Source organism: Myotis yumanensis, unplaced genomic scaffold (genome assembly GCF_028538775.1).
Source record: "Myotis yumanensis isolate MYYU_CA2020_CCGP unplaced genomic scaffold, mMyoYum1.0.hap1 SCAF_8, whole genome shotgun sequence".
Taxonomy (NCBI): domain Eukaryota; kingdom Metazoa; phylum Chordata; class Mammalia; order Chiroptera; family Vespertilionidae; genus Myotis; species Myotis yumanensis.
In genome coordinates, this window is record NW_027223759.1 from 40,766,830 (window position 1) to 40,782,311 (window position 15,482).

Here is a 15,482-nt window from a genome sequence, read left to right on the forward strand (position 1 = left end):
GACTGGACTTTTCCCATGTTCATCTTGATAAAACTATGGTGTGAAGGAAGTCTCCTATTCCCATATGAGGTCATAGCCAAACCTTGGGATACCAGAATGAATAGAGCCTCTTAAGAAATTGTATAGTTTTGTCAGTGGGGGGAAAATAAAATTAGTATGCCACATTCTTCTGTGCCCTGTGCAAGAAATTCTTCCTGCCCTCCTCTATCCACCATCCTCTAGGGATAGTGGATATTCCCTTTTGTCAATAAAATCTAGCTTTGTTATAATGTGATGGAAAGTCTGTGGACTGATTTGGGGTTCAGTTGATTTAAGACTTTCAGACCAGCAATGCTAACTATTAAACTTTCCATCATGGGGGAATTTATTCTTACGGTTCTGTTTGGTTGGCATGTCATAGATTTGTATTTTTTAAATATATTTTTTGTATTGAGTTAGCCACCTAGGTGACTATGCCTCCAGTTTGCATCAAAAATGTCATGTCTCATACCTCTAACATGCTGTCAGTAGACATAACAATACTCAGTGGAAGGAAGGTCAGACAACGGTGTTCTTAAATTTCCTAGAACTCACTATGTTGTCCACATGGTTCAAGTTAGAATCTAGTCTTCAAGAATCTGATAGGGCTTTTCTTGGATAGGTTTTATGTTGTTTTCTTATCTCCATCTCTCCAAATGGCAACTGTGAAGACCCAGAACAAGTAGAATCTAGGTGAAACTAGTAGCTGAAAGTTATGTTTTTATGTGAATAGTCTTATGAGATTATCTTTTTCATTTGTGGATCAATTCAACAAAAATTTACTAACCTCCTGCCTGTCAGGCACTGTTATAGGCACTGGGGATCTGGGAGTGAACAAAAATGAACCAGGTCTTTGTCCTCTTGGAGCTAGCATTCTGGTGATTTTTAGAATAACTCACAGGATTGAAATGACACCCAGGTACATATGATGACAGGGATGATGACTGACAAGCTTCTTCAGAAAGCCTTCCATGATCTTCTATGATTTTTCAAGCTGAACTAAGTGGCTTGCTCTGTTCTCCTGGGACACCTGGGACATATCTTAGCTGCTTGGGACAGTTGCTATTCTAACAGGCTGTTTGTAGCCCAGCTCCGCTGCTCACCAGCTGCAAAACACTGGGCCAGTGAACTCAGCCCTTCTGCGCATAATACTAGTTAATCCTTACTGAGCACCTACTGTGTGCCAGGTACCCTATGAAGTGTTTTACATAAATCATTTCATTTAATCTTCCCACCAACCCTAACAATGTAAATCCCATTAATATTATTCTTTACTGATAAGAAAGCCAAACCCACTTGACTGGGAGTACCTTTATATGGAGTACCTACTAGACTGGTATTTTGTGGGATGTACTTTGGGAAACCGTATGTCAGGATCCTTTAAATAGTCTCTCATTAGGAAGAGCCAAGAAGGTGAAACCATAGGAAATAATTCTTAAAGACTTAAAATGATGATGATGTTTCTTTTCTTTTTTTGCTTTCTCACTATAAAAATAATGAAGTCATCTAACTAGATTAAAGTTGTGAAAATAGAAATAAATCACCCTTATTTTCACAACTGAGGAGTATTTTCTCTTGTCTTTTACATATCTCTACATCCTCGTGTGTGTGTGTGTGTGTGTGTGTGTGTGTGTGTATCCAGCACTTAAAATGTGCAAACACTGTGCGAAGGGCTTTGCATGTCATCTCATGTAATCCTCACGATAATTACCAGTTAGCAAACCTAATCCCCATGTTAGAGGTTGGGAAATTGAAGTTCAGAAGGTTTGAGTGACTTCCCAAAGTTGCACAGCAAGTAGGTGCCTGACCCACTGCTTAAACATAGTTATTTTTCACTCCGTAGCTCATGTGTTTAAACAGTAAAGTGCTGAAATAGTTATTTTCTTACCTAGAAAAAAGGATTCGTCCTGAATTTACTACCAGGGAGCTGAGCTTATCTTGGGTCATCATACAGCTCGTTCTATGCTGAATGATCAAAGAACATTGCAAACTTGTTCCTGCTTTTTATTTGTCCTTGCCTTTCTTCTCCGACGTTCGGTGCAGCAAGGGCTTCCAGCAAGTAATCCTAAATGCAGGACCACGTTGTTTTCTGTTTTATGGCTCAATAATCTTCTCTGTTGTAAATACAGTCAGAAATGATGGTGGCTTTTTCTTGAAGCCTCAACATTTTTTAAGAAGTGATTTATTTTGATAGTGCCTTAGCCTCATGATTTCAAATATTAAGTTACTTGGTTCGGGTGGTCTTATATTTTCCCATAAATGTGTTTATGTCACCCGCAGACTGAGAAATTTCATTCCAGGTGTGTGTTTTCTTTCTTCATTTGATTTTGTGCAGGAGGAGAACTGAATTCTTTGAACTTGTCAGTAAAGGAGAATACGATTGGAACATCAAACCCCATCGTGATATATTTCGGTAAGAGAAAGCTCTTGTTTGTGTTTCTTCATTATTTGAAGATTTAGCTTTGCTTTCCTGACAGTGCGAAGAGCACGCAAATGATTTTTAAAGCAGCAAATCTTAGCTTACACTCAAACAGTGAGAGATTAGTTGAATAATTGGATAAAAGATAGACAATGTCTTTTTGCCTTCTAATGTATTATATTGTCTCCTCTCCATAAATTTGCATTCAGAATTAGAAAATGATATTCAAATTGGTTCCGTTTCAGCAAGCCATGACCTCATTTTTCTCCAGAAAAGGCGGGTGTGCAAGTTGGGGGCGGCGGGGGGTGGGGGTGGGGAGTGGCGGGGAGGCGGTGTTTGAATCTCAGAAAAGTTCCACAGCATAAAGGAAAGCAGAGTTCACTGTTGCTTTTCTTTAGAGACGACAGGTATTGTAGCGAGAAAACCAATTGGAACCATTTGGTGGGGAAAATAAGGAGTCTGTTCTAGACTTTTCACAGGACTTCTTCCCGGTTGTTTAGGAGAGACAGCCGCAAACCATCATTTTTATGTGGCACATTTTAACCACCGATTGCAGCCACACCAGCTGGCGAGACTCTATTTCTGTCTGTGTCATACCGTCCCCTGCCTTCTGCCATCCCCACCTCAGCCATCTAGGACCTTCTGCTGTCTTATTCCTACTCCAGAGCTGTTGACTGTTCCTGGGAATTGTGAGGCCAGGATTATGGATTTGCTGTGTCTGCTCCACAGCAGACAGCCGCTGGGATCACCCCGAGTGGGACCCCATCAGACCTCCCCTTCCCATGTTTGCTCTCTGAAACCTCTGCCCCCGCCTTCAGAACTTGAGCTCCCCTGCACTGTCCCCCTGAAGCCAATTTCTTCTCGCTGTCTCCCTAGAGGGCCCTCCTGTTCCCCCCTCTCTGCATTACTCTTTGTCTGTTATCTTGACAGACCTTTTCTATGTCCTTTCCTGAGGGTGAGGGGGAACCTTCCAGCACCTCCACTTGTGTCCTAATTTCATCCCCTCCACCACCACCACCTGCATCCCGACCTTGTTTGTATTCTCTCGACTTGCATTTTCAAAATCTCGTGTGTGTGTTTCCATTATGACTTTTCTAAAAATACGTTTCCATCTCCTCAGCCAAAAAATTCATCCCTGAAATCTACCTTCTTCTTAAGCTGAGAAATTTCATTCCAGGTGTGAAGAGAACAATCCTAGTTCTCTTCTTTCCTCACAACTCCTATTAACTTCTTGCAAGGCAATTTCTTTCTTTTTAAGTAACTTTTCATTCTGTAAATAATTATAGGAATGTATTTTTCTGTAACAAATTAAAACATTACAGATAAATTTCCAGCTTTCCTTTGAGCTTCATTCCCAATCCCCACACTGCCGCATAGCTGTGCTGTGCTATCAGTTAGCTGTATCTTTCCAGACCATTTCCAAAGCATGGACATTTACGTGAACCATAGGAAAAATTATCTAGTATGAATTTATCTGTTTTAATATAAATTCTGTATTTACATGTAATCTGAACTTGCTTGTTCACTCAACTATATGTGTTGGAATTCTTTTCATGTTCATAACTCATCATCTTTTAATGCTCCATAGTATTCCAAAATGTAGATTTAACACAGAGTAGTTAGCCATTTCCCTACAGAGGAATTTAGTCTATGAATGTGATTTCTGTGGCTTTTGAAAGGCATCGGTCAGCCCCCAGGAATCCAATTCTACAGCCTTTGTTCTCTTCAGGTTCCCTGATCTCTTCATAAACTCCTACTTGTGTTGGCTTTTCCTTTCTTAAAACTCTCTCCGGCCTTGGATTCTGCAAAGCCATGCTCTTCTGGACTTGCCACTTTCTTTCTGACTCTTCCTTGTTCTCTTTGTCCTTTTCTAGGCTTCCACCTCCCACTACCACCGAAGTGTAACTATCCCCCAAGGACCTGGGTTTGGTATTCTCATTTTTGAGCATCCTCCGGCTTCAGCTGCCATCTCTTCTTAAATGACTCCCACTTTTTTGGGCCTGGCTTCTTCTGAGCACAACTCCTAAAATGCCAGTGCTTGTTCCTCATATCCTCCTGGATGTTTTCCTGCAGATGTTCAAATACTTTTGGCAGGGACCTCATATGTAAAACAAAAACAAAAACAACAAAAAACAACTTATCTGGAAGTATATGTAAAATAGAGGTGCTCCGGGAGGTCCACCCCCCTAGCTCTGCCCTCCCTCCTCATTTCACGGTTAGACTCTGACCATGTGCACCAAGTGGGGAGGGGCTCTGGAGAGCACTGTATTAGGGAATTTTAAAGTAGTGATAAAACCAACTAAATGTGTCTTTTTTTATCATCACCATGTGCCTGCAGTCTAAACAATGTCTATGATGAGATACTCCTGAGAAAAATATTTTGTTAGTACGAGTTGTAAACAATTGCTGAGAATACTGTTGAGTATCAAAATAATTTATAGGAAAGCTTCAAAGAGCACATTATTACTTATGCATTAATTATATGTAAGTTAATTCCAAGAATATCCAGGTATATAGTCAGCCCCCGGTACAGGTGGACACACTTTCAAGAGTTCCTATTGGCTCAGAACCTTTTGCACTGCCTCCAGGTGTCCTGTGTGTCTCCAACCTTTGGGAGTGTCACGGCCCTGCTTCTAAACAGTATATTCAGAGCAAACAATGATAGTACAGTGATGGTAAGGATGGAAAACACATAACTTGAGTTCTTCAATTCTGTGATTTTATGTGGCCATTTGAGGGGAGGTGGTTATTTGTGTTTATAATGTAAAGCAATGATAGAGTGCAAACTGCGAGGTGGAATATTTTTGTTTAGTAAGTACAAAATTCAGTTCATACATGAAATCTTTTACTGAATTTGAATATATCTTTAAAATTAAAATTTATTTCTTTTAGGTTGCAAATTGTTTTAAAACTAGAGAACAAGTCAAGAAAGATCTTTATTGAACTACTGTTGGCATGTAGAGGAGAGGTGTGATAAAAATGACCTGCTGTGAGGGTTGGGTGTCTAAAACAGTGCCGTTCTTTACCCACCCCACTAAGACAGAGACTCGTGACTGACCGCTCATTCATTCAGTCACACTGAGCAGGTTGACACCACTTAACTGTAAATTGGACTAGAATTATGAGACTAAAGCAGTTGGTACAAACTCCCTCCCCACTCTCTTCCGAGTCAAAAAAGACTCTTCACTTCATGCAGAGGCTGGATTAAAACAAATAAGGTAAAACTGCTCATTCTCCTCCTTCAGTTCTTCCTATGGAATCTCCCACCCTATTTTGCCCTTCCATTCCCCTGTCCTTCTTTGTTGTAGGCTCTTATCAACTTATGCTTGTCAGCTGGTTCCCTGCTTCCACTCTCTCCTTATTCAAACTGTTTTCATATCTACCTCCTAAAGTTCTCTCCTTAAAGGTCTTGCCAGGTCCCTCCTGAGCCCTCAACCTTAATTAACTCCCAAGTGCCAATCAAATAAGGGTTTCAGACACCCCACCATCCCCCCTCACCCCCGGCCCTTTTCTGTCTTCCTTCTCTGTATAGACTTTCTACTCCACTGCCAAGTATTCATTGAAAGTAGAGACTCTTTTGTCAGACTTTATGGATAACAGTCCTAGCTTTGATACTTCTTAGCTGTGTAATATTGGGCAAGCAACCTAACCTTTCTGATCAAGGAATGCAAAAACATTATTTGCTTTGTAAAATAGAAATAATAATAGTATGTCTACCTGTAAGCCTGCTCAATAAGTGGTAGCTATTAGAATTATCATTATTAGAGCACCTAGCACGAACACAATGAACTTACTGATTAACTGATTAATGGTGATATGAATATGAATTTGAGAACTAAGTTTCAAAGTCTCAAGCAGATGGAACCTAAGTAATCATCCAAGTTATGGTAAAAATAGGCAAGTTTAGAGAGATTATTTTCTGCCCAGGAAAGAGATGGCAAATTCTACTGCATTGCCTACAGTCGTGTTCCCCTCTGGTACCAGCAGAACCTAAAATGAGAAGCATCCGAGTGTAGCAAGAGGAGATCTGAGGTCTGCCTACCTCAGAGGGTTGTGATAAGGATTCATTCAGTTAGGAGTTAGTTGGTAGACCACCTCGTATAGAGGCAGGCAAACCGTGGGCTGCAGAAGTGCTTGTTACAGAAGATCAAGTATGAAGAACAGACTGGTGTCTCTCTATATCAGTGGTTCTCAACCTTCTGGCCCTTTAAATACAGTTCCTCGTGTTGTGACCCAACCATAAAATTATTTTTGTTGCTACTTCATAACTGTAGTGTTGCTACTGTTATGAATCGTAATGTAAATATCTGATATGCAGGATGGTCTTAGGCGACCCCTGTGAAAGGGTCGTTCCACCGCCAAAGGGGTCACGACCCACAGGTTGAGAACCACTGCTTACCTAGCACAGGGCTGTTGGGATTAGATGCCGCCTGGCTCCCGGAGGGCTGCTGATGCTGATGCGCCTGGCTGTGTTCTGAATGACCTGTTAGCTCCTCTACTTGTTCCCTGGAGGGATTCCTGGTGGAATCGCACAGAGCCCACCACCATCTAGGCATGCTCCGCCATCTGGGAAGCAGACATGTTCCCAAGGCCCGGAGACCGGCGGGGTATGAGTGTTAACACCTGACATCAGGACTGCCCTCTGACCTGTAACAACACCCCTCTCTTCCAAAAGGAGCTGGATAAGATGTGGTTTCCCAGCCCGGATCCGTCATTACTTTTCATCACTTTCTGCTGCTCTTAGTACAAAGAAAGCAGATTTGGGACAAAGAGTGTGTTTTATTTTTCCCTTTCCCACCACATCCAATTATAAACCCCTGAGCTCTCTACAATTTGACTTGTCCTCTGCAGTTTCTCCACAGTTCAGTGTGAATTCTAGTTGAACCCAATAGAAATCTGCTCCTCCGTAATCTGATTCGGATCTTCCCTGTGCTTTCTTACATGCTCACATGCACGAAAGCTGTAGCTGAATGTCTCTTCGTGACCCTTATCACACACGGTGGCAGCCAGGCAGGAAACTGGAAAAAAACGGTGTGGGCCTCACCCATAAATCTTAGCTCCCTGGAGGAGAGGGAAAGGAGCTTCTAAGGCAGCATGTGCCTCACCTCTTTGGTGTGGGTTTTCTTCCATTCCCATCCATCAGTGATAGCTGGTAATTAGATTCATCAGCTATGTATATGGTATGATATACTGACTCCCTTGCTGATAGTTAAAAATACAAAGCATTGTCCATTACTTGTTATTTTAGGCAGAGCGTGCTTAGCTCAGGTATAGAGAAAGGCACGCTTTGCTTTCCTCCATCTGCTGCAGACAAAACAAAGGGCAGCCAAGGGAGCATTCGAGCTTTGTCTTCCTGCGCCGTGTGGCCTCAGGATGGAGATGCTAAACATGGGGACCACAAACAGTGCTTCCCTTGTTGAGGAAAAGATGTGAGCTTGCCTCCGCTCCATTTTGTTTATTTATGTATCCAGGACGGGTTTGTTTAGCAACAAAAGATTATTCAGGCTGTTTTGTTTGGTTCTGTTTTTCAGATCAATGTTAATGACAGCCTGTGACCTTGGAGCCGTGACCAAACCGTGGGAGATCTCGAGACAGGCAAGTGGTGATTAATGGCAGGGCTCAGCAGAGGAGGGACTGGGGGGGACGATATTCCCAGAGCCCTGACTAGCAGGCATTGAAACCCCAGTCAATTTGCATCGGTATTAACATGGTGCAAAAAATAGCATGAGGCTTAGGCTCCGCATAGTTTATTGCCCAGCCTTCTTTATTGTGCTCCCGCTGACTAATAATATTTCTGACTCTGGAACATTTTTTTAACTCACTAAATCCAAATAACACTTTGACCATTTCTTAAGGCATGAGTTTCAAAAATAGTGTTTTTGAACAGGTAATTATGTTTTAGCATAAGGTTTCCTTTTCCACATCTGAAAAAAAAAATCCAAGGGGGTAAATAAAAAATTCTATTTTTCTTTTTAAATACTATTTCAAGATCAGAGGGCTCTTTGGCCATAGTGTGCAGGATCCAAATTAATTTGTATCCCAAAAATCATGCCTTTACTATCTAGTTTCACTGCCAAAAAAACCCCCAACAACTGTTAGTTCTAAAACAAGAATAGCTTTCAAGCCATAATTACACAATTTAAAATCCTTGATTATTTTTTTTTATTTTTATTTTTTTATTCATGTTCTTTTTTTATTGTTTTATTGCTTAAAGTATTACAAAGAGTATTACATATTTCTCCTTTTTTCCCCACCCTTGAAGAACCAAGTTTTTTTTTTTTAATTAAATCTTTATTGTTCAGATTATTACATTTGTTCCTCTTTTTTTCCCCCATAACTCCCCTCCTTCCAGCTCCCACCCCACCCTCCACCCTCACTCCCCACCCACTGTGTTCATCCATAGGTGCATGATTTTTGTCCAGTCACTTCCCGCATCTCCCACACCCCTTTCCCCCCCAAGAATAGTCAGTCTATTCCCTTTCTATGTCCCTGATTCTATTATAATCACCAGTTCATTCTGTACATCAGGTTATTTATTCACTTGATTCTTAGATTCATTTGTTGATAGATGCATGTTTGTTGTTCATAATTTGTATCTTTACCTTTTTCTTCTTCTTCCTCTTCTTAAAGGATACCTTTCAGCATTTCATATAATACTGGTTTGGCGGTGATGAACTCCTTTAGCTTTTCCTTATCTGTGAAGCTCTTTATCTGACCTTCAATTCTGAATGATAGCTTTGCTGGATAAAGTAATCTTGGTTGTAGGTTCTTGGTATTCAGCACTTTGAATATTTCTTGCCATTCCCTTCTGGCCTGCAAAGTTTCTGTTGAGAAATCAGCTGACAGTCGTATGGGTATTCCCTTGTAGGTAATTGAGCCTCTTTCTCTTGCTGCTTTTAAGATTTTCTCTTTGTCTTTTGCTCTTGGCATTTTAATGATGATGTGTCTTGGTGTGGTCCTCTTTGGATTCCTTTTGTTTGGGGTTCTCTGCGCTTCTTGGACCTGTAAGTCCATTTCTTTCTCCAGATGGGGGAAGTTTTCTGCCATTATTTCTTCAAATAGGTTTTCAATATCTTGCTGTCTCTCATCTTCTGGCACTCCAATAATTCTGATATTAGACCGCTTAAAGCTGTCCCAGAGGCTCCTTACACTATCTTCACACTTTCGGATTCTTTTTTCATTTTGCTTTTCCAATTGGGTGTTTTTTGTCGAATCTTTGGTTTGATTATTGTACTCCTCTGGTCTGCTATTGGGTATAATATTCTTTATTTCAGTCCGTGTATGCTTACTTTCTAATTTCTTTATCGTAGCATCGAGGGTCTCATTAGTTTTCGTGAGGCTCTGCACAAATTTATGGCAAGCCCTCAAAATTGCGATTCTTAGCTCCATATCCTCCATTTCTGTCATGTTTTTTTGTCTCCGCATCTTTTATGCTTTCTTGGTGCACCCCCTTGTGGTCTCTGTGCGCAGTCTTGTTCTAGCTAAGCCTTAATTGTTGTAGTTAACACTAGAGGGATTTGACCCCCAGGCCGACTGGCTATAGGAATCAGCTGTATGGAGAACGTCTGCCTTCTGGGGAGGCGCTAATCCAGCCTTTGCCTGAGGCGATCGGCAAATGGCTGTGCGCAGGGTTTGGGTGGGGCGGGATCAGCAGGGCGGGCGGAGGGAGCAGTTATGGCCAAGCTCAGTCCCGTTCCCAGAGGCTCTGCTTCTCAGAACCCCGGCAGCCGCTGCAAACCTCGGAGAGAAAGCTGCCCTCAGGTTCCAACTGATGCCGGATAATCCCGCTTCTCCCGTTTGAGTCTGGGTCCCTAGAGACTCGCCCGGATCTGGAGCCCAGAGTCTGAGACTCACTCCCGACAGAAAACGACAACCGCGCCCTCAGCCACCAGCCCGCTTTGCGCGCGCACCTCGGTACCTTTGTATTTTCCACACTGCGCCGCCTCTGAGCCTCGATTTGCTGTTCTCTTTCCTTCTAGTTGTAGAGTCTCTCTTCAGCCAGCCTTCCTGTGGTTCTGGGTGATGTCCGTTCAGTCTTTTAGTTGTATTTTTGAAATGGTTGTTTGCGGCAGCGGTCTCCGGTGTTTACCTACGCCACCATCTTGGTCTCCCCACCCTTGAAGCAATCCTTGATTATTAATAGTATTTGAGGGTAATATCTCTTTAAGTTTTAGGAGGCACCTACTATGTGAACTGTGAGGTCTAAGCTAGTGACTTGGTGTCTTAAGACTTCATATTTTGGAGTCGCTCTTCTGGGCTCGGTGCGGTGGTCGGCATGGCCTGTGGAAATCAACGAGAACTTGCCAGCCAGAAAAACATGAAGAAATCCCAGGAAATTAGCAAGGGAAAAAGAAAAGAGGAAAGCTTGACTGCCTCTCAGAGAAAACAGAGAGACTCTGAGATCATGCAACAAAAGCAGAAAGCAGCTAATGAGAAGAAGTCTATGCAAACAAGAGAAAAATGATGACTGACAATTTGGAAAACCTGGGTGCTACTGCCAACTAGGTGTATTATAAGCTCTATGATTAAGATTTTGTAGAGTGAACAGTCATTACATGTTACAACATATCTTTATAAAAACTATTTTAAACTTTAAAAAAAAAGACCTCATATTTTAGGGAAATATCGTACATTCATATAACAATGCATAACTAATATTTATTGATTGAATAAGTAAATAAGGAATATTAAATGATAGCTATATACATACTAGAGGCCCGGTGCATGAAATTCGTGCACGGGAGGGGGGGTCCCTGAGCCTGGCATGCACCCTCTTCAATCCGGGACCCCTCAGGGGATGGCCGACTGCTGGTTTAGGCCTGATCCCGCAGGATGTCCAACTGCCGGTTTAGGCCCGATCCCTGTGGGTCTCTCGCAATCCGGGACAGCTGGCTCCTAACCGCTCATCTGCCTGCCTGCCTGATTGCTCCTAACTGCTCTCCCCTGCCGGCCTGATCACCCCTAACCGCCTCTGCCTCAGCCCCTGCCACTGTGGCTTTGCCTGGAAGGGCATCTGGAAGGATGTCCATAAGACATCTGGTCTAATTAGCATATTACTCTTTTATTAGTATAGACATGTGAGATCTCATTTAAATCCTCAAAACCCACTTTGAGGTAGGTGTGGTTACTGTAGTAGGCTGAATAATGGCAACCCAAAGATCTCAGGTCCCAGTCCCTGGAACCTGTAAACTTTACCTTAAATAAAAAGGAGTCTTTGCAGATGTGGTTAAGGACCATCAATATCATTATCATTATCACCATCATTATCCTGGATTTTCCAGGTGTCTCTACCCCATCACCTGTGGCATTATAGGAGACAGGCACAGGGAGATTACACAATTAGAGGAGGAGAAGGCAATGTGAAGACAAGACAGAGATTGGAGTGAGGCAGCCACAAAGGGATGCTGGCCGTGAAAGAGGCAAAGAATAGATTCTGCCCTACAGTCTCCCGAGGGAGGGTGGCCCTGCCGACACCTTGATTTCTGTTCAGTGAACTGATGTTGGACCCCTGGCCTCCAGAACCCTAAGAGAATAAATTTCTGTTGTTTTAAGCCACCAAGTGTGTGATAATTTATGGCAGCCCCAAGAAACTAATCCAGTAATTATCCCTATTTCACAAATGGGAAAAATGAGGCTTAGCAAACGGTGGAGCTAGATATTAGAATCTTAGCACATTAGGCTCCCAAGCCTTCATTCTTCCCAGCAGTTTATGCTTTCTTTTACAGGATGCCTCAATCAGCAGTTTTAAATGATGCGTGTCAGCAGGATAGGTGATGTTGCCACTAAACCCAAAATTTCAGTGGCTTAAACCAACAAATGACTCCTGCATGTGTGCATCCAGGGTGGGCTGGCACCTACCGCTTTGTCCTTCTTCTGGACACGGGCTAAAGGGGCAGCCACTGTCTGTATCACTATAGCAGATGCGCTGTGGGTCTTGCAGTGGAAATGAAACCCCTCATCTTCCAACAATTCATTGGCCAGAACTTGTCACAAAACCCTGCCCAACCAGGGAATATAATCCCTCCATGTGCCCAGAAATTAAAAAGCCAGAAATAATTATTGAAAACATGACTACCATAATTTGCTCTTTTAATCACCAAAAATATGATTCATTCTCCTCCTGCAGGCAAAAGGCAAAACATGCTCACCCACTCCCCAGGGGAGATGACCAAATTCCCCAGCAGTCATGGGCTCAAGCTCCAAGTTCAGGATCTCTGGGTGATATTTGCCAATCTCTACATTAGGCCTGGAAGCACATTAAAGACCTACACATACCCAAAACATAGCTTTTGATGCACCCCAAACACACAATTGGTGTGGATGAGTAGCTTATTTTTACATCTCTGCCCACCCTTCACTTCCCAGCGTGGGAAGGCCTCTCTTGCAGTAAAGTCTGAGAATAAACTGCAGAGAAGAGGTAGGTGGCTCTTCCAGGTGTTGGGGGAAATGTAGTCCTAGCGGGGAGGGGGCACCATGGTAGGGATGGAAGGGGAGTGGAGGGGTGGAGAGTGGGAGAAAGTTAGGGGGACCAGGGGAAAAATAGAGAAGATTGGAAAGGGAGGGGGTGAGGGATGATGTGCCAGGGCCTTCAGAAACCCCAGTGAAATGCATGTCAAGAAGGAACTAAAGGAGCAGGAGCCGCTTGGGGGCAGGAAAGTGACAGGACAAAGAACTAGGAAGGAAAAAAGTTTCTGCTTGATATTTTAGACCAAAGAGGCCAATGGCCACTTGTAGATGGTCTCCTTGGTCACTGGTGTAAATATTATTTTAATTTTAGCATGTGAACTTTGCTGATAAATGCAGAAACTCAAGAGTTCAAGGAAATAAATCCGAATGCTATGTTTTTCCAAATGTTTCCATCAGAATCTTGTCACACCTCTAAATTGGAGATCTCATTTGTTTGTCTCTAAATTGAATAAGTTAAAGTATTTTAAAAATATCATTCCCATGATTTTAGGAACCATTTGAATAAAAACAATGGAACCTTCTTTTAAAACCATAAATGGCCCTGGCCGGTGTGGCTGTTTGGGCACTGTCCCATGTCCGGAAGGTTTCCTGAAGGGTTGCAGGTTCCATTCCCAGACAGGATCCCCAGTAGGGGGTGTGCAGCAGGCAGCCAATTGATGTCTCGTGCTTTCCTTCTCCCTTCCTCTCTCTCTAAAAATCAATTTAAAAATCTTTTTAAAATAAGAATAAGTAAAAACATAAATGTATTTCTAATTTCCTAGAAGTTTGTTTATTTTTTAATTCCCTCTTAAATTTTTTTTTTACTGGTGTCTATTCCACTTTTCCTTCCTCACAAACATGATGGTAAGCATGTGGATTTCCCCAGTGATCCCCCAAGGCCTGATTAGCATCTCAATTCCCCTCTTTAATACAAAATTCAATCAGGAGCCACTTAATGCTCCTAATTGGGTTTTTAAGTACAAGGAACACAGTGGTACAAGTTTAGCTGTGAAAGATGCACAGGGGGGACACCCAGGACCACTTTAGAAAGATCCAGGACAAGATTTTGTTTTGATTTCTGTGCCTTTCAGGGGCTACAGACCTATGCAGGACTCCCGCCTTGAGTGACCTGATTGTACATTTGTGTTCTTCAGTGTAAAAGACCCACCTCAGAGCAGTCTGAGGGAGAGTGCTGGGGACTGAATAAATAAAGCCAGGCCCTGAGGGGACCATTTCTTCCCTTAAAAGGCCAGAGACAAGGACACGGGCCTGAGCACTAAAGTGAAAGGTAGTGGCAGAGACTGGAGAGCAGAGAAGTGAAACAAGTCCCATAAATACTGAGTCAGTTCCAACTAGTTTTATGCTGTTGAATTTTTTAAATGTTTAAAATCTGAACTGGCTAAATATTCTATTTCTTTATAAATGACTGTATACTTGCTACTCTCAGATTTCTGCGTGTGTGTGTGTGTGTGTGTGTGTGTGATGTTTTTATGTTTTATCAATGCTATGATTTATGGTTGACAAAGCTCATAAAAGGTACACTTGGGTAATTATCTTCATTCTATGCACTTAACCAGAATTAGGCATTCAAGTCTTCACCAGGCCTAAGAACCTCACTTTTATAAGAGCCTAGAACAGGGAAAAATTAGTCTGGGGATCCAGGTCTTTTTGCCATCTGGTTGTCTAGGGGTTTTTTCTGCTCTTCCAATATTTTGTAAATCCAGCTAGCTCATCTCAGAGATTTTCTAGATGCACACCACAGTGTTGTTGCAAATACCTGTTCAACACGTATCTAGTATATCAATTTGCTTCCCACGAAGCTATCCTTAGAAGCACAGGACTCAGAAGAGTTCTTTAGCTTGACTATGGTCAGTAACTTCTGATCATCCACACTAATGGATGAGAAGAGGAAAACACAGGTCCTTGCTTTGGATAAATATCTGTGGTTTGGGATAGAATAGTCATTTAATTGTGCTCGGACCAACTAGAACCTGCCACAAATGAACACTTTTAGTACGTAGATTCAGACAGCCTGAAGAGCAAATTATGTTCTTCAAACTATATCATGACACACTGTAAAAGTCTGGTATGAGCAGAGACTCTAGCATTAGTCCTGCCCCTCAACTGGTTTTCCCAGCAGAAAGCAGGGGTGCGCCCAGGGTGACTCCTTCCAGAGTGCACACAGATGTTGGTAGGGCGAGGCAGTTCAGGAGTCTTTGTGAAGGCAAGATTAAACCAAGTTAAGATAAAAGTATGCAACAATGTAAAGAATCTACATAGAAACAACCAAACATGGGCTAATTATAATAACAACTATATTTTAATAATGTAAGAAGTCTTATTAGCTTATTATTTGCATCATCCCAAATATGCCAGCTATACATGCTGTTGGAAATTGTATGCTGGCATGCATCTAAAATTACAATGCACAGTTTCTTCTGATGAAAAGGAAATCTGTTTCATTGATTAATTTCTATAATAACCTTCAAGCACAAAAGGTACTTCCTCATAAGCTTTTTAAATGATTGTGTGTTGAAGATAATTGCCATACACATAAGCCAGAAATAACTTCTTAGTCTGGTGATAAATTAGACATAGC

At 42.1% G+C, this 15,482-nt stretch overlaps 1 protein-coding gene and 1 pseudogene across 2 annotated transcripts in view; both read left to right on the forward strand.

The window, feature by feature from the left end:
- Window positions 1-15,482, forward strand: part of PDE11A (phosphodiesterase 11A) — a 285,421-nt gene that overhangs the window by 240,407 nt on the left and 29,532 nt on the right. For both annotated transcript variants that reach the window (XM_070422681.1, XM_070422682.1), the window contains 2 exons: window positions 2,354-2,431; window positions 7,969-8,032. In XM_070422681.1, the coding sequence (XP_070278782.1) occupies window positions 2,354-2,431; window positions 7,969-8,032 (142 nt within the window). The remainder of the gene's footprint in view (window positions 1-2,353; window positions 2,432-7,968; window positions 8,033-15,482) is intronic.
- LOC139015630 (small EDRK-rich factor 1 pseudogene) lies at window positions 10,689-11,040 on the forward strand (annotated as a pseudogene).